This window comes from Alligator mississippiensis, chromosome 1 (assembly GCF_030867095.1).
Source record: "Alligator mississippiensis isolate rAllMis1 chromosome 1, rAllMis1, whole genome shotgun sequence".
Taxonomy (NCBI): domain Eukaryota; kingdom Metazoa; phylum Chordata; order Crocodylia; family Alligatoridae; genus Alligator; species Alligator mississippiensis.
The window spans coordinates 315,961,204-315,980,799 of record NC_081824.1 but is presented as its reverse complement, the minus strand read 5'-3'; the positions used below and the strand labels follow the sequence as shown (position 1 = coordinate 315,980,799).

Genomic DNA, 19,596 nt, shown 5'->3' with positions numbered 1-19,596 from the left:
AAATTTTAGTTTTCATATTCTCCAGAAGGAATGGGGGGGGGGGGGGAGGGGGGAAGGATGCAACAACTTTCTGCACTTGAAAAAAAACAACAAAAAAGTCAAAACAGGAATCTCTTTTGAAAATGTTTGGGCCTAATCAAAACTGTTAAAAAACCTTCCTTGTCTCAAATGGGGTTTAAGTCTAGACCACAAGGAGCACACTGAATACACTGGAAACACATTTGTAAAGAAAATGTTTTTGAAGGACACAACTGTAAAATATGGCAAAAGATCAAAGCCTATAAAATAGGCAAACATGTGCAACTTGTCTTGTTGAAGCTGCTCTGGCTATTACTAATGGCAGCATCAAGAACAGAGGGTGTTCATATTTTTAAAGTACTACTTATCCAAGTGGACCCATTTTGTCCTGTGAAAAAGCCTCTAAGGATATTGACCTTAGATATGACAGATAACGCAGGGATGTGTTTAAAGATTAAAAATATTTTATTTACACTTTTCTTTATACACACTTTATACATTTTTCCCCGTTAAAAAAAAAAACACGATGGAGCACATAGGCATGTCTAAACATATATCCATAGCTGAGGAAAGTTATTTTCTGCCAAAAACAAAGGCTTTTGTAAAACATTTATAAAAGGCTAAACTTAAATTATTCTAAGATTTTTATAGCAGTCCTTGGGTGGTTATTAGACAATCCAAAATGTACACAAAGATCTCTCTCTCTCTCTCTCTCCTGTCTCTCTCTCTATATATAATAGGCAAAGAACTTCCAATTGCTACAGTACACGTGGCATAGTTAGAAAATAAAAGTTACCGTTACCTTCCTGGAGACATTTGTTTTGAAAACATTACAACCATCTGATACAGTACACTGAAAATTCGAGAATGTAGTGGAACTACATTCTTCAACGCACCAGAAAAAAAAAAATGTTTTTAAAATGATCTTTGAAATAGTGTACTATATAGGGGCAAAAAGATTTCAGAAGGCTGGTTTGCTCTTCCCTTCACTTGTTCTGATAGCTTAAATTAATATTAGGGGAGTTCCCAGAGGAAATAAAAAGCCTACCCTACCTTAGCTTTTTTTCACCCCACCCCAAGCACCTCTGCTATTGCAATGTTATGTTACATTTAATTTTCTAGGCTTTTTCCAAACCAATTTTTACCAGAGCAGTATTTAAGAGTATCACTGGAAACAGAAAGTGGTTTACCCCTAGCTACCAACTCAATTACAAACAAAAGCTATTTGAATTTTATCATTAAAAATATTGAAAGAGCATATAAACAAACTGAAATTTGGGGAAAGGGAGTGTCCAGGAAAACTATGCTTAATAAATCTACTTTACTGCCATCTACTACATTTGCCAAGATTATAGATTCCATGAATGTTGTTCCTTTATTTTTATTCAAACACAGCATTTAACCTCTTATACTAACTGAAATTAAGTTACTAACAACTCCTGAAAAATAACATACCGAGGCAAAAGTAGTCATTAGTGTTTATTTTGAACATTGTCAGATTGTCTTACAAACATCATTAAAATCTCAAATGGTTAGTTCTAAAATACTGGTTAGCTTCTTTTTTTTAAATAGCAGATATCTTTCTATTTGGTTTTTTTTAAGTTGTTTTCACACCCCTTGAGGAAGTGTTACATCATGATGTAACATGCTTCACAAAGTACTGTGGTGGATATAAATGAAAAAGGAGAGAGGAGGAAGAGGAAAAGGAAAGTTTTTTGTTTTTTTTAAGGTTCCAATCTTGTAAACACTTCAGAATAGATTTAATTTTACATGTGAATATATGCCTTCTTTTAAACGGTTAACATACCTCTTCATTTTACATCTGTGGGATTACTCTCATATGTAAAATTAAGTAAGTGTTCATGGAACTTGGGGCCAATTTTACTACTTTTGTTTTGTTGGGAGGTAAGGAGAAGGGAAAGAGGGGAGAGAATCTCTCAATAAAGACAGAATATTTCTGTAAATTAAAATGTTACTTAAAATTTATAATTTTCCTCATTCACAAAATGAAGGTAAGATTTCCTGTTTTAAGAAGAATAGCTGGAACCCCCACACCCTCACTGTGTGAAGTAGTAGTCATAGTCATAAGTGAGATGGATATACATATTTGATTTCTATTTTTAAATTAATGTATTTTTGCTTAATTTTATCTTTTGCTTTTGGTGAAGGATGAAAAGTAACTGAACACATTAGGCCCCACAGACAGCATTAAGGTTAGAAACTACCCAAGGTTAGAAATTGACTGCTGTAAGATCACAGAAAGCCAACCTCCCAAGTGTTCTAACAGCATCAAGCATAAGGAAATAGGCTGCAAGACTGAATTTTAAATTGCCACATGCTAACAGTGCTTTCTAAATGATAGCTGCCTCCTTCTGCTATATCAAATATTGCCCCCTTCCTGCATGTGACAGTAATGACCAAAGGCTGAAACTTTGGCCACTTTGACACCTAAAATGGAAACTGAGCTGCTTCTGTAAATCTGTTCCACAAAACCTGAATTGGCAAGGTACCGATCATCCAGAGCTCTAGATGAAATTCCTGGAGTACTCAGCATTCAAGGGAACAGGACTCCCCCATAGAATCAGGAGGACAAATTACACACCTTAGACATGGAGACTGTGAATTAATTGAGAAATACATAGGTTGGCCTTTTACTCACAGTGGCCTTTATTTTTAAACACAGAGGCATTACGTTTGCTTTAGACAGCAAGCAGGTTATGTGCTGGGTTTCAAAAGTAGTATTACGTGCAATCACACTTTCTTGGTACTGCAAATCAAAATGTGGGGGCAAGGGTAAAGATAAAACGAACAGATTTACTAACCAAGGGTAAGACTTACCTGTTGCCTACAGAACTAAAGGCATTGAAATGGTACAAAACCTACAATAAATTAATAACCAGACTCAAAAGATCTTGATAGGGGGACAGAATTTTTGATTAGCCAGCCCTAATTTTTTTTATTTATTTTTTTAACTGATTAGGTTATTTGGAGCAGAAGTACTAACAGTAATTAACAGAATGTTTCACTGGGAAAAGAAAACTTCTCTCCGAGCTATACCATAATGTAATAAAAATAAATCCTTTTCAAAAGCTACATAATTAAAAAAAAAAAAAGCGAGTTAATTACATATTCGATGTTTGAAATAATAAGCATGGTAAAATACAACATAACAGTCTTACATATCCCATCCATTCTGAAATCTAGCAGTTCCAGTCATTCCTAATGCTCAAATAGTTACAGCCAGCACCTTAGTTGAGACAATTTCAGTGAAGCTGAAGCCAAGGTAGTTCAAAGTTAGGATTTTACAGGATTAGTTTTACTAGCCTTGAGCAGAATTTTCAAAATCTGGTGCCTCAAATTAAGCCTAGATTTAATTAAAACACATCACCTACATATATGCTCTGGTTTTCAAAAGTGAATTCCCTTTCAACTCTAGTGGGTACTGATGGCTTCTCAGGACTCTACAGGATCTGGCTACTTAAGCAAGTGCTTAAACACAGACTCAGGAACATAACCCTATATATCCATTCAACAATCTTGGCCATTTCTCTTTATTCTAATATACTGGACTCACAAAAGACCAAATTTCTAGAACCACACCAATTCCCCAGATCACCCCAAGATGAACAGGGTCAAGTCAGCCATATTATTCATAAAGGGACTATACATTAAGGGATTCATGACAAACCTAACTAGGAAGCAGAATTATTCTTTGCTACTTAATATATTTAACACATTAGGAAATGGCCTACTTATAGCAGGAGCAAGAACCGGGGGAAAATATGAGATAACATTTCTTGAGCCTCGATTCTTCAGTTAGATGAAGGTAGGCACCTGCATACAAGCTTAGAGCCCTACTGATACCAGTGGACCTTTATACCCAAGCACGGCGCCCTCTGCATAAATTTCATGGAAAGATGGGAGCTTTGATATACGCCAAAAAAATAATATTTTTGAGAAGAACAAATTACAACTCACATTTTGGAAACTGGGAAATACTGGATAACAAAAAGCAGATATTTACATTTAACTGTAGGCCTTAGTCTATATTGGAAGACTGGATGTCAACATTTGGTCCAGCCAAAGGTTGGCTTAGACAACTTTTAACATTGCAACTATAGTTGTGTATCCTCTCTCTTTCAATGAAATACTATAGAAATAATTCTATTTTGTAGAATCAGTGCAAATTAAAAAAATAAAGTAAAATCTGCAAATTTGCCATGTATATCTCCATATCCTCACATATCTTAAACTGAAAGCTTGGAAAAAATATTATTACAAGGAAACAAAAGATAACATTAAAGGTAAGCATAGTACCCATCACAAAATAGGTTTATTTCCATTAGCCATTTCTAATTTAGTCTAGCCAAATAAAACTAGTTGCATTTTACCACAGTAAATTTGGGGTGTATTTGGTCCCTTGTAAGTGCATTGCTTTGAACTCCCTGAGTACTGTACATTCCTTTTCTACAGTGACTTCTGGTTGGGAGATGCTAAAATAAAAATTAATTCTCAACCATTATACTCACTATCTTGTAAAATCTACTGCTTACATGAAGCACACAAACATAATACTTCACAAGTTACGCAGGTGTTTTATCTCAGCAGTTTGCATCTGTATATCTGAGGTTGATGTTAGCCTTGAACTTCTCAGGGCCAATATTTTTCCTCTTGATTCTAAGAGATGCTTATTTCACACCAGTGCAGATAATTTAGGATTTGAACTTTTTAACCATGTTTATATTTGTGGATATTCTCACCCATCTGTCAGCAAAAATCAAACAAGTTAAAAAAGTGCTGCAACGTGCTGCAGTTACTCAAGCTCCTCTGAATCACGAATCTCAATTCAGGGGAGATAAAGTCAGCATCTACAGTTTTGTAGATTGGCTTGTAAAAAGGATCAGAAATGGTAGATGGTGTCCAATTACCAAACTCTATGTTTTAAAAACAAGATAGCTCATGTCAGTGGACAATTGGGGCCAAAAAGAAAAAAAGATTTTGTTGCTTCAATACCATTACAAGCAATGCCATTGTTAAGAACAAATTATACTATATTCAGTTCTGAAAATAACTGGACATTAATGAAGGATTGTTCATGCTTACTAACGCATCTCTGATTTCTATTAAAAATGGGCAATGTTCAAAATCGAAGGACTGAAACTTGAGTAAGACATTTATTTTTAAAAAATAACCTATAAAATGTCAAATTGTTAACAGCTCATTATGCATCATTATTATAAAGATTTTATATGTGACTGAATCACTTAGTATATACTAAAGATAAGCTACTTTGATACCAAACGAGGCCTCCAGTAATTTAAGAATTTTGTCAATATTTAATTCATTAAAGGATACTACTATATCTAAAATTCACCAGATATGGCTGAATCTGTGCACTAGTTAAAATATAATATCCTACCTGCACATAAAAAGATGCATTATATATAGATCTTAAAAGTGTATGCGTGTGTGTATATATTTTACGCACCAACAAACACAATGCAGACGATAGAAGGCAGCATAGAAAGAGTGTTTTAAGTATAAAAAAAAAAGTGTTTCATTTTCAATTTAGTAGAAAAGTGTATCATTTGCATTTTGACAGACTTACTGGTACTGCTACACAAAACCAGAAAAAGCCATGCAAAAAGGTTAAGACCATTTTTAAATGTATTTATGGAGGAAAAAATTATAGTCTAACTGGGCTGCAAACAGTCAAATGGCGGGAAAATGGTTAAAGACAGCTTACATGAACAAAATGAGAGTATTTTCACTCCTTTTTAAGTTAAGTCTTTCCTTTGTAAGGCTGCTGTATCCTATTTTGACACTTAATAAAATAAGAAAATAAAAACGCACAATATCTATCCTCTCCCTGTCCCCCTTCCCATAAATGGCTCACTAGTCAATTGGTTCCAGAAGCATGATTCTGTGATGGCCATCAAACAGAACGAACTTATTGCATGGGCATAAAAGGCCACAAAGAAAGAGGAAGAAAAAGTAAGCACATTGAAAAATACATTTTTCTCCTTTCCCCCTACATAAACTAATGATGTAGGTTTAAAAAACAAACCTTTCACAATACCACACCAGTTATTAGCATTTCTAATCCATGTGGTAGATGCTTTCCCTGTATATCCCATTTCTCTATGCACTTAATAGATGTTTACAAACGAATGTCTTCAAAAGATATAAATCTGCTTCAATTCCCTGTCAAATAAAGAATAATTTTTGTATTGGGCTTTTTTGCTTTGTTTTAGCTGCAACGTCTAACATGCTCCAGTACATATTCAGGAAAGTGCAAGCTGCATACTTGTAAGCCATCCAGCTTGCAGGGCATCCGGGGGTATTCATCTTCTTTCCATTTATTTTCCTCTGGATCAAAGGTGAGAATTGAATCACTGTAATGACCATTGTAACAGAGGCCTCCAAGAACCATTATCTGTTTGTCCAAAACAGCTACACCATGACCACTCCGACCAATTGGCATAGAAGCCAAAATAGTCCACTGATCAGTGTCTGGGTCATAAACCTCTGTAGAGGGACACCCCTGAGACTCGAAGGAGGCCCTCAGGATCACACAGACACCACCAAAGACATAGAGCTTACCGTTATAGGAAATCATTTTGTGAAAGCACCTTGCATAATTCATTTTGCATTTGTTCTCCCAACAGTTAGTGACTACTTGAGTTCTCCTTGTTCGCTGTTCCACCGTCCCTTCCTTACTTGGGTCAAAAACACACACTTGTTTAGAAGTTGAAGATGATGTAATTCCACCGGTGATGTACAATTTGTTAGTCAGCACAGTTCCTTCATGTCCGTATTTATTGACTGGATAGGGATCCACAAATTCCCACTTGTCTTCAGTGATATCATACCGCTCAGTTGAATAAAATGTTTCATCCCTCGTTCGCCCAGCCACTGCATAAATGTATCTCCCAATAACGCCAACAGCAAACTCTGAACGTGGAACAGACATGTCTGCCATTCGCAACCAAGAATTTTGTCTTGGGTCATATCTAAATACTTTGGATGAAGCATGAAACTCACCATCGGGCCCCAGTTCTTCCCCGCCTAACAAGAACACGAAGTTATTGACAATAGCAAGACAGTCTGGTCGCAAAGGTACTTGAGGACCTTCTAGCTCCCACCAGACCCTTGGTTTGTGCAAGAGAAGAATTTTGCTGTTTACCATACTGTGTCCTATCATTCCTCTAAATACTGCAGTCTGCGGTTTGGCAGAACGAATTCTGTTGGATTTCATTTCCATCAAGGGCTGTTGGTGAGCATTATGAAAGTAATTCATGGCTTGGTCAACCTCGTGTCGCAGCTGCCGGGAGTATCGATAAAATTCTGATGTTTTTACCTAAGGATACATTTAAAAAATATTAAAATGTTGACCACAAATATACAACAGGTAGAGCAATCTAATGACTAAATGAATAACACATTATAATGCATAATTTTATTCAGGTAAACCTTGAGAACAATTGCATTCAAGTACTAGAACACTTTATAAAGTTTAACCACATACATAAAATGTTTGCAGAGGCAACATCTTTTTTCCTGCTAACATCCCAACTAACATTTCCAAACTTAGTACCTACACAACAGATCCAACAGAGGGCTTATATAACTAAAGCAGGATGCAGGAAGCAAAATCTGTATCCAAAATTGCGATCCAAGAACTCCCCAATCACTGGAGTCTAACCTAGACGTGTCTGAGCTGAAGAAGTACCTCCCTCTTTGATTTGAAAATGCTTATTTCTCAGTTTTCTGTTTGGAGTCTGACCACAACCCCAGTCTAAGTAGTTTGGTGCCCATCCTCCATCCAAACCCAATTAGGGTCCAGAAACTAGGCATTTCTCCACCTAAATGCTGTGAGAGGCCCTATCTGATAGATGTGCTTCAAGAATAGTCGCACACAAGTGATATTGGTCTCCCTACAATAAATTGAGGCTACTTCTAATGCATGGCTGGAAAAGAACAGTCCTAATAGCCTAAAAGTGAGCTTACTCACACAGAGGACCCAAGTTCCCAGGTCCTCTCCTAGCCCCTGGAGGTTTAAATTACATCTCCCGCCTCCAAAGTAGAGTACCCTAAGCACCAAGCTAGGGTACTCTTCCCCATTTCCTGTTGAAGATGTGCTGTAGTAGAACAAAGAATTCAAAATCTGAGGAACCAAAAAGGGCAAACACCAGAAGGATGTGGCCTGCTCACCCTAGTTGTTATGGCACACACCTGGAAGGGAAGAGTCTTGGATTTGGGTCTATGCTACAAGGGCTGATTCTGTACTTCCTGTTAAGAAGTCAATGGATAATAGGAGTCATGAAACTGGTCCCTACTCCCAGGATTCCCACTTTTGTAGTTTTTAATCTAATAACTATTTAATAAATAATACAGTAGAGCCCAAAACAAACCTTGGAGCACAGACCCAGGATTTCCCTCCCCCACCTTCCAGGAAGTGGCCTAACCACCAACTTTGAATCGGTATGTCACCTTTTGTGCTTTGACTATGAATCTTGAACTCTGCTGCAAATTTTAACAGGAGGGTCAGAGAGCACCAACATCCTAATCAGCCAACAGGTGATTAGGGCATTCCCCTGTGAGGTGGGAGATGTGGTTTTGAACCTCCTTAGACTCGGCAGGAACTAAACAAATCTCAGATCCTGGACAACTGTTCTACGCACTGGACTCTTATAAAAGTGGGCGCCAGCCTTGAGTTCTAGGCTCTGGATCCCAAACGGACTAAAGCGCCTTCCTGTGACCTTGAGTGTAGAGGTTAAGCTCTAGGGACTGGAGAAATGTTAGACACAACCTTGACCTCACCATTTCCTATTAGCTAGTTCTAAGTAGCTCCCCAAAGCTAGAGTTCCTGAATGGAGCCTAGGTGCCTAGCACTGGGGTCTGGATTTCATTCCAAAGATCACTCGCCTAACATTTAGCACTCAAATCCTTTTTCAGGTATGGTCTTAAAGCCCATCACTTGCACACCTAAATAAAATCAAATTACTTTAAAAAAATCTGAGCATCTTTAAGTGGAACTGTGGGTGCTCCACTCTTCTAAAAATAGTCAGTCCACTTCTAACATAGGGAATAGTTTGCAGCTTGCATGGATCCAGGATCTGAGCTCACCAGGCACCAATACATGTGCCAGACATCTGCTCAATTAATTGAGTCTGCTGGAGTGTACTAATTAACATGTTCTAGCAACCTCTGCATCATATATATTCAGCGTTTCCCTATGCTTCAAAATGGGGGCAGAGGCGTTTTAACTAAAGCTCATTGAACAAGCTTTAGTTAAGGTGCTCTCGCCATCATTTTAAAACATGGGACACCGAATACATGCGAGACTACAGGCACTTTAATTAAAGCGGCTCTTGGAGCTGATCTAAATAAAGCTCCCTCCCTTCACCCCGGAGCACATGTAAAGATGTCCTGTGTATGCGACAGTCCAAGGGGGGTGCGGCCATGCCTCTCTTGCCACGATCCTGGATACCAGTGAGCTCTCCTTCACACAGCTCTGGGGTCCAGGGGGTGAGCACTGATGCCTCTTTTCCTTCGCTGCTGAATTCAATGGTGGGGGGTGCAGAGGAGGAGAAGACAAACAACAGCAGTCCACACTTTCTGGGCTCTGGAGCTGCAAGAAAGCAAAGGCTCCAGCCAGAGCCTGCACTGATCTGCTAGTGAGCTTAGAGTCTGAGCCTGGGGAAGAGATGGCGTTGATATGCCAGTGAGCTCAGCTCATTGTGTATATACTGCACAGCAAGGGGGGGGGGGGGGGGGGGGGAGAGAAGAGGGCAGCAGAATGTACCACCTCACCCTCCTGGTTCTCAGCTTCCATTGTCTCATATATATATATCTATAATGGTTATAGGTACTACCAAGCAGTGCTGTATTTCCAGTCTCATCAGAAAGACAGAAAACCTGTGTCACTATTGGTGCATGTTACATGAAAAGGAATTTGGAAGCAAACATTCTTATACCTTGAGGACATTGTGGGCATTTATTCCAAAACCAAACTGTGCTTACGCTCACGTTCCATTAGCTTTCTATTACTCATCTCTCTGCCTTGCAAAATAGATAGGAAATGCTGGCACGAAGGGAAAAATTCCAACCCCCAGCCAGCCTGTAGGTCAGTGTTTACCAAACTTTTGATACCTTGGGCACACCTTTCTTCTGGATTAGAACTGACCACACACACCACTCCTACACCTAAAAAGGTGCACGTGTACACACACACACTTTTATAACATATAATATATTCCATTCCCCTGCCAAAGAAAATCATATCAGTGCTGAGACGTACTGCTAAAAATAACACCACCATAACTTTTCTGAATTTTGCAGCGCTCCAGCTGAAAATCACCAAGATTGACCTAAATTCAGAAATGATGTGGAGGGGGCCTCTAAGGCTAAAAAAAGTTGAGAATCACTGATCCAGCTGGTGCCATTTAAGGGTGGCAGGGACAGGACCTCACTCTGTTGTGTTCTGCTTTCCATTGGCTCAGGGCTAGTGAGAGGTGTCCTGGGGATGGTTGCTTGCTTCTGTGGGGTCTCACATGTTGTCTCAACAGTGGAGGCCTGCTCCTGAGGCATAAACCAGGTTCAGGAGGAGGCAGACAGTGTGGAGGGGAAGAGTGGAGGGGATAAGCTGGACTGCAACTATGCATCTGCCCACCTCACGCTCAGCAGTGTCCTGCTGGGACAGATGGCAAAACTGGCACACTGGCTGCCTAGGGGGCAGGGAAGAGTTTGGTAAGCAGTAGAGGTGCACCAATATGAGATTTTTCAGCCCAATACCGATAGCCGATTTTTAAGGAGACATATTGGCTGATATCGATCCAATTTCCAATATGCAGCCCGGCAGCTTGAAAATCAGTGCCTGGCTAGTAAGTCTGTTGTGGTGGAAAGGAGGGGGAAGAGAACGGGTGTGGGGAGGCAGATCGAGACCCCTGTGATGAGGAAGGGTGGGGCTGGGGCTGGAACTGCCCAGCTGGGGCAGGATGGGACATGGGACAGAGCCGCAGCTTGTCCAGGGGGTGCAGGGATGGGGGGGCAGCTCCCGCCACTATGTGTACCCCAGGAGGGCACTGGGGGTGCCCCAGGATCTGTGCGCGGGGTGGGGCTGGCTGGGGCCAGGTGCTGTACTAGTCTCTTCCCAGCACGGGGCTGGGCTGGGCTGCACTCTGGGTGGGCAGCAGCGGTGCTGGGAGGGGGTTGTGGGAGGGGGCCTACAGCAAATTTTGGAGAGGAACAGCCACAGGTACTTGCAGAATTGCTGGAGCAGGTGCAGGGTACTGGATAGGGGAAGAGAGCATTTATCTCTTCACCCACGGGAATCTTGTAAAATACCAGTACACCACTTTTGGAAATCCCTGTTCAATTGATTATATGGACATAAGTCACAGGTGTCAATGTAACAAGTCCATACGAATACTTTGCACAGACATAAACATGCACACACTTATCTGTAACACTTATCTGTTGTGTGTCTTTATAAAACACTTTCAGATGTATGGTTTAAAAGAGCTATAAGCTAAGTATTTCTATTCATACACACACAATACTATATACTATACAGAAAAGAGAGACAGACAGACGGATGTGTAAAGATAAATGTCCACGCTCTAGAAATTTCACACTTTAGGTTGTCTGTGTAATTCTATCCAATTTATGCCCCTTCCTTTTCCATATGCATTTTGAGGCAGTCAATAATAATATGCCAATTTTTGAGAGGGAGGAGGGATTACCAGGTTAAATTTACATTTCCAACATTTAGATGCAAATTTTGACTTTGCATCACTAATATTCTTCTAATGTAATTTTTCATAGATAAACTTTTATGATTTTTTAAATGCAAACTTGTTTTTTTAAGAGAATTTTTCATGTTCCAAGCCAAATCAGTCAAATCCATTCCAAATCCATGAGTTAGTCAAGAACCATAAAGTGGCCCTACTACCAGCAAACATCCTCCACCCTACCTGGGGCTTTAAATGTTTCCAAATCCTTTGGCAGGCATCCTATGTGCAGGACCAAGCCCGGAGGCTTGGGGTTCGGATGTCCCTGAGTTTTGCTTGCCCTCAGCCATAAGGCCACAGGAGCAAGCAATGGAGGAGTCGCCCATTTCCATAAAGTGGGCATAAAGCCAAGATCTTCCAAACTTCCCTTTCAGCTTCCCACGGGTCATCATCTGGGCTGAAACCTTCAAACAGAACCATAAGTATCACTTGGGCCAACAAAGAAAGGCTCTGGATGGACGTGCTGTGGGAAGGTCTCCAAACAGCAAATCTACTGACTGCACACCCCTGATGAGGAACATCTTTGAAGTGCTTCCTTTTGCAGCACTTCCTGAAATGTCCGTAGACTCTGGGAGAGGATGAGAGGTTAATCAATCTATCCTCCGGTATTCCACGGTGCTCATCCCATAGGTCAGTGTATACTTTTCTGTGCACTCTACTGTCCTCAGGAACTTCTAGAAGGTCTTGAGGACAGCTCAGTACACAGGGGAGCGCTCATTGGCAGTCTGTCCCACTTCTCCCTACTCCCCACCCTGCAGGACAATATGGACCTATGACACTCCCTGGCTAAAGAGCACTTCTGATCCAGGGTTTGAAGTAGTTCAGTAAAAAGGCAGGTATATCTGTATGGCACTGAAGTGTTCTGAATTCAAAGCCCTTCAAAGGCACATCTGTTCCTAGCCAACTGATATTAATAGTAGGTATCATTTTTGCCAGTGAATTTTGAAGCAATTTGATGACATGGCATGAATAGTAAAACAGAATTCCTCAGTTTGGAAAAAGAAAGAAAATCAATCAACTGACTACAGACTTTCTGTCCCCATTTTACCCTGTCCCTCCAAAACTATCTGTGTCCCTCTCACCTTCCCTGTCCTCTCTCCACTGTATTTGGGCAAGTCAGGCTGCTTCCTCTCCACTCCTCTGCCTGTCTGGACACAAGCAGGAAGAACACCAAGAGCTACAAACAGACATTTGTCTTGTTCTCTGTGCTAATGCCTGACACCACAGTGAGATCTTCATTTTTTGAGAAGGGCAACTGCAGGGAAAGCCTCGCTCAGTCCCTGAGTATCTGGCAGCTGTGGAGTGAGCCATGCTCTGTTATTCTGTGGAGACAATCCATGCCCAGTCCACTCAGCATAAAGGAGCTATGCAAGAATGAAACATGCTCACTGTATACAGTCTTTGCAGAAAAATGTTGCCAGCCTCTAACAAGCCTCTATTAATTACCGGTATATGCAAATCGTTTTCAGAGGCAAATTGCGGGTGGATTCACCTGCAAGAGCAGAAGGTGCATGCTTGTACTGACGTAACTTCTTCACCAAATTTCAAGTCTCTGTTCTCTAAGGTATAGGAGGTGCAACACACATTTTTAACATGAGCAACCTAAGGGAACTTTTATCTAACCTCCTTATTGAAAACAGCTAAACTACTGCTGCTGAAACATACTAAACAGTTAGCTGGAGGCAGACATCCGGCACAGAAAATTTCAGCCTAAATGAGCATCTAACGAAAAGCATTAAATCTCAAATATAGCAGGAAGTACCATCTCGGCCTATAGCAAAACATGGATATATAGCATACACATATTCCCATGATGATGACATATACGTGATAAATTGCACCTTTGATCCCCTTGTCTACACACACCTATTTCTATCCCAATTTCCAAGCAGTTTAAAACAAATTCAGAAGTCAATGCGATGACAACGAACATTCTCTTTTCCCACCCAAATTTAATGTTTGCTAAAACTAAGAACACTCCTAAGCCACAGAAAAATTTTAGAGTAAAAAAATAAATAAATAAAAAAGTCAGAAATGTATACTGTGAAAAAGGGGAGAATCCCAGTTTCCCAATGATGGACAAAGCACCTGCAAGGCTTGTATTTTAAAGTCGTAATTTTTTTGGTATAAAGACACTTTCTCAAATGCCTTGAATTTAAAAATAAAATTAAAATACACCCCCCCCAAATTCTTGAAATCTCTTCAAAATTATTTTTCAGTGATTTATACAGTGTGCGTAAGATGGACTATAATGCAACAAAGACTGCCAGCACACATTTAGGATAACCTACATAGGAATGGTGAAGCCACAGGTGAACTAAGTGGCTGTTTCAGGCTAATGGAATCCTTTACCACAACCATATATGTTATTTTATATATGCACTTACTCAAAATACACAGATAAAAAGCCACTGAATATGAATGTTGTGCCCATAATGGAAAAAAATTAAACTTACAAATGCAAACCCAAGAGATGAATGCTACAAAAGACAAAGAAAATATATAACACAAGATTATTTCTGTAGTAATTATTCTTGAAGAACACATCCAAAAAGCTTGTGACTAGGGAAGTACAGAATGCACAGGTTATAAAACTTATATTTTAATAAAACAAAACGCTATAACTTGGATTCAAGCTCATCCTACCTAAAACACTACAAATCCTCTACCACCTACACATAAATATGAAGTTTTACAAAAGCTCAAATATAGGCAAAAATCAAGTATGTAAAAGCTATACCACTTCCAGAAAAATGATACAAGCTTGTACAAAAGAATATGGCACGCCTAAAATTTATACCAAAGGAACTTCAAAGAACGAAGCAATTTCTCAAAACAAGTATTTTGACATCAAGCAACCTTTACTACTTAAAAGAAGGTGAAAAGGGCAAAGAAACGCGAGCTATTTCCCTGCATTATTCACACATTCTCTCAGTACTATGTTTAATTTTTTTTAAAGTACGTTTTCAGGTAATTTATGCATAATGTGAACTAGCCATTATCAGTAATTTTAAGACACGGCATCAATATTTAATTACCCATGTCACAGTATATCTTTCAAGAAAATTGTTATATATTTAATACACATTAACATTAATTTTATAATTAAAACTGGTTAGACTAATGCTTGAATAAAGTCTCCCCAAACTGGGGTTGATTTCTACAAAATTAAAAGCAAAAGCTTAAAAAGATACCATTCTGCTCCTTTACTCTAGAAATTCAGGTTTTGTCTTCAGGTTTTTCTTGAAGACTACAGATGACTGGTGTATTAGCAAAGTTGCATCAAGATAACATGATGGTGAAACCTAATTTGAGAAAGTAAGTTTTTACTCTGAACAGTTTAAAATTTAAGTTTTAATCTATGAGATTGAAATACCTGCCAAACAGTGGAAGAAAACATCAGATGGAAAAAAAGAATACAATACCTAACTCCTTCACTTGAACCAAGAAAACCCCAAATCTACTGGGAAATGGAGAAAGAAAAGGGGTATTTCTGGTCCAGAATACAGAATCCTGCTTGTTAGTTTTTTTACTGTTCCTCTTATGACATCCAATACATCAGACAATAGGATCAGGGCAAAGATACCATCTCCTTCCTTAATCCTGGGTCTAAGAACCAATGCATTTTATTAGTACTTTTTCATAAAAACCCAGTTACGTGTGTTTAGGGTTGTTTCCTACCATGGAGATTTGAAGAGAAGTGAAAACAACAGTATCAACATTACTTACTATTACGATATTTAAAAAACAGTGGTTGTGTCCAGACTAGTGTGGCCATGCAGTATGTGATGCCACAGACATGGGTGCAGTGCTACATACTGTATGTTCAGCTGTGTTGTGGAAAAAAACCTGCACAAAAAAAAAAAGCAGAGCAGCACATTGGGAGGGGGCAGCATGCGCCGCTCAAAACCGGAGCCTGGCCAGAAGGAGTGGTACTGCGGCTGCCAGCAAGGCTCCGAGTGCCAGGATAACTGCTGTTAGAGCCCCAGGAGGACCCCAGGGCCCCAGGTAAGGCTGCTGCAGCCAGCCCAGTGCTGGCCCCAGCCTCTCTTACCCCACCCAGAGTAACCTGTCAGCCATCAGAGTGCACGTGGCACAGGCGTTCCCCCCGGGGACAGCTAGCAGCGGCATAAGTTGCACTAGTGCTAGTTGTCCCTGGGGAACCAAATGTCCATGCTCGTCTGGATGCAGCCAGTGTGTCAGATTAGATACAACCACAATGATACAAAGATCAGCAGAAATTAAGGTAGCTAGAAAAAAAATACTGCAACAATTTATAACTCTTCAAGAACCTTTCCACCTCTTACTATTTCTTGTCTAACTCTTATTATTTCTTGATTTTGATCATATTTTATATATCACTTATACGGGAAAGTTATACAAGTATCTTGTACAACTAATATAATAAAATGTGGCTATCACTATAAGAACATTTTATTTCAGGGTGGGCATCCTATGGGTGGGTAGTATCCACTCGATGAATATGGGGCTTCAGTGGCAGAAGGCACCCTCCCCCCCCAGGCTACCATGGGGATAAACAATAGCTGAGACCAGTTAGACAAGTGGTAGCAGCAGCAGGGTCCTAGCACCTGACTGTCCACCTCTGACCCAGGTGTTATTCTGCCTGCAGCTGGAAAAGCTTGCTTACCACTGTTTTAGATGGATGGTGTAAGATCAGAGCTATTCAACTAGCAGTCCACCACACCACATATGAGGGGTTAACTTGTGGCCCTCGGACTCTGTCACATGCTGTTCTCACACTCCCTCATTGCTTTGGCTGCAGAAGCGGGTGGGAGGCAGAGAAGTGGGGCACAGCCTACATTGCTGGGATAGCCTGCAACCCAAGGCACTTTAGCAACTCCAGGAAGCTGCAGGTAGAATCAAAGCACCAATGTGACATGCAGCAGGAGAGGAGGGGGAAGCCCCCACATGCCCGATGCAGCAGTAGTGAGGTAGCAGTCACGCATGATGCTTTATGTCATGATTATGCTTTCTAAACCAAATGAACCCATCACATTTTGAGAGAAAAGTATGAGTATTGGAAATACAAACAGGAAGAGAGAAACCCTCTAATATAGGCACCTATGGACTGAAAGATATGATCAAAAAAGAAAAAAACTGATAAAAAGTTTATAGAGTTGGTCATATGCACACTATAGAGAAGAGGAGACTATGAGGACAGACTTTCAGAAGAACGTGCATCTAGGCCAGCAGTCCTCAGTTTGTTTCTACTCAAGGCACCCCTCTATAATTTGTCTGATTTTAGTGACACCCATTTCAAAACCTAAATTTCATTCCTTTTTGACTACAGATATATTAGAGTAATTCTTCTTTTTGACTACTGACAGATTAAAGCAATTCTTCCATTGCGAAGAACTCAGAAAGACTACAGCAGGTCAGAATGGTCTTGATGCTATAGATTCCTACTTTAAATCTCTGCATCTGATGAAGAAAGCTTATGGATTTCTAAATTAATTAGTCTCTAAAGTGCCACTCTGACCTGCCTTCTCCATGGGTTTATCTTGAAAACTGTGCAGGGGTTTCCATACCTAACAATGTTAATATTCCATACCATCCCACAGTACCCTCAAAAGGAGCATGTGGCACCCCAGTTGAGAATTACTGATCTAGGCAGTGCCTTAAAGGAAAAAATGATCAATACAGAAAGCTGATTTTTTAAATATTGTTTTAAACCATTCAAAAAAGGAAAGCAACATTATATAAATCTCCCAATTCAGTAAGGTTCTAACATGCACACAAAATTAAGTTATACATGAGCTTATGGATCTTGGGAGATATGAGCCCATTCACCTTAGCAAACCTTGAGAATTTTACCTAGGGGAGCACAAGGACATCTCGCTCACCACTCCTGCACCACAGAGCTACCCAATCAATACACTAAACCTTGTTTCCCTTTTCCACAGATGCAACAGAAATATAAAGGACAGCCTCCTCCTTCTCCCAGATAGTATTACAAAAAGCAAGTTTCCCAAATCCTCTTCCTATTCCCTTTCTTGTGAATTGCCATAGTAAGTTTGTATCCCATTCTTTCCATCTGGAACCTCAATACCCTGAACCATCACAATGCTCAGCAAAAAAACTGCTTTCCAAAATAAATAGTTTCGAATCATTGTCCTAACACACAAAAATTTTTTCCCATATTGCATTTCATGTTCAGTAGGTACAGGCGATTCCTGATTTTCAAACAGCACTATTTTAAATCAATATTTTAAAAGAACCGAGCACAAGTTCTAAAGTGATATTTATTTCCTTAACCAGCAACAGCAAGTCTGACCCAAAACCCAAAAAGGCAGGACTCAGGAAGCAATAATTTCTACTATGACTTTTAAATAGGAAACACAAATCTTGTCTCTTGTAGGTGAGTTTATCACCTTCATTATTCTTCCCTTACCAAAACAATTCTACAACCTAAAAAAATGAGGAACAGCAATGAAACTGACCGCAACAGAAACATGCCTTTTACATAAACATGACTCTCTAGTGCCTCTGCTGAAAACAAATGCGGAAATATCTGTTGCTATATTTCTGGGTGACAGGATTGCCTCTCTTGCTTTTTATTGTGGAAACAGCTTTCTACACCTCATGACGAGATTGCTGCTGAAGTACCCAACTTATTCAGTGCCAAACATCTGTATACCTATAACATTTGTATACCTATATTCAGCATATTAAAAAATCTGATTTGAAATAGATTCAGCATTAAATGTAATTACTTAATCTTCAAAATAATCCTCTCCCTTTCTCATCTTGCATGCAAACAGTAACAACTTTATGACTGAGGGAAGGGGTATATACTTCCCATCACCTTTTCAACCCCAAATGACTGAGGAATCTAATTTGCTTGTCTTTTGGGTTTTCGTTAGAATATTTCCATGACATGTAAGCAATAATGCTTATGTATAATCCTCTCTCTCATGAGTTCAGAGATTATCTTTTACCATTTTACACAAAGAAACTCATCTAAGGACACACAGCAAACCTGTGACTGAGGCAGAAATGAACCTGGATCCCCTGACAACCAAAAGCCACCCACAAATTTAGTATTCCCATAATTTATTGTAAGCTTTATTCCTTCAGCCAAGAAAACTGATATAATACAAATGCTCAAAATGGACGGCCCAACAGATCTTTCGCAATTTTATATCTATGGGGTTTTCTGCAATGTAGCCATTGCAAAGATCATGGTAGGGAATTTATGTACATGGAAATACACCACAAGGTTGTAGTTTGTTAATTTTTGAATTTACAACCTATTCAATACAATCACTTTCTGGATTCTTCAAGACACAGAGATTATATGCCCACATACCTAAGAGATAAAATCATAACTGTGTCAAATTTGTCTCTAGGTATATTTCCTAGAGAGGTTTACTAGAAGTAATTTCTGAATAAAAAGTCCACATTCAAATACCTAAGTGCAACTGTAAGGAAGTTTGGTTCTGTGCATTTCAGGCCAAATTCTGGACTTGGTTATGATCCTGATGTCACAATAATATGAACATTGGGAGGCAGAGGGAAAGCATAAGGGGCAGAGAGGGAGCAGTAACAATGCTCATTAAAAAGCTAGGTGACTATGGCACTGATGCCACACAGTCAGATGAATTGCAAATTGGCTGAGAGGTCATACTCAGAGAGTGGTGGTGGACGGGTCATTTTCGACCTGGAGGGAAGTGGGCAGTGAAGTCCCCCATGGCTCGGTCCTTGGGCCCGCACTGTTCAATTTCTTTATTAGCGACTTGGACGACGGGGTGAAGAGCAGCCT

At 39.7% G+C, this 19,596-nt stretch overlaps 1 protein-coding gene across 2 annotated transcripts in view; it reads right to left on the bottom strand.

Annotated features, from left to right (window-relative positions):
• Positions 1–464: 464 nt before the first annotated feature.
• The window catches only part of KLHL15 (kelch like family member 15), a 44,929-nt gene continuing 25,797 nt past the window's right edge, over positions 465–19,596 (bottom strand). For both annotated transcript variants that reach the window (XM_059720844.1, XM_006275105.4), the window contains one exon: positions 465–7,378. In XM_059720844.1, coding sequence (XP_059576827.1) covers positions 6,269–7,378 — 1,110 coding nt within the window. In that variant the 3' untranslated portion in view covers positions 465–6,268. The remainder of the gene's footprint in view (positions 7,379–19,596) is intronic.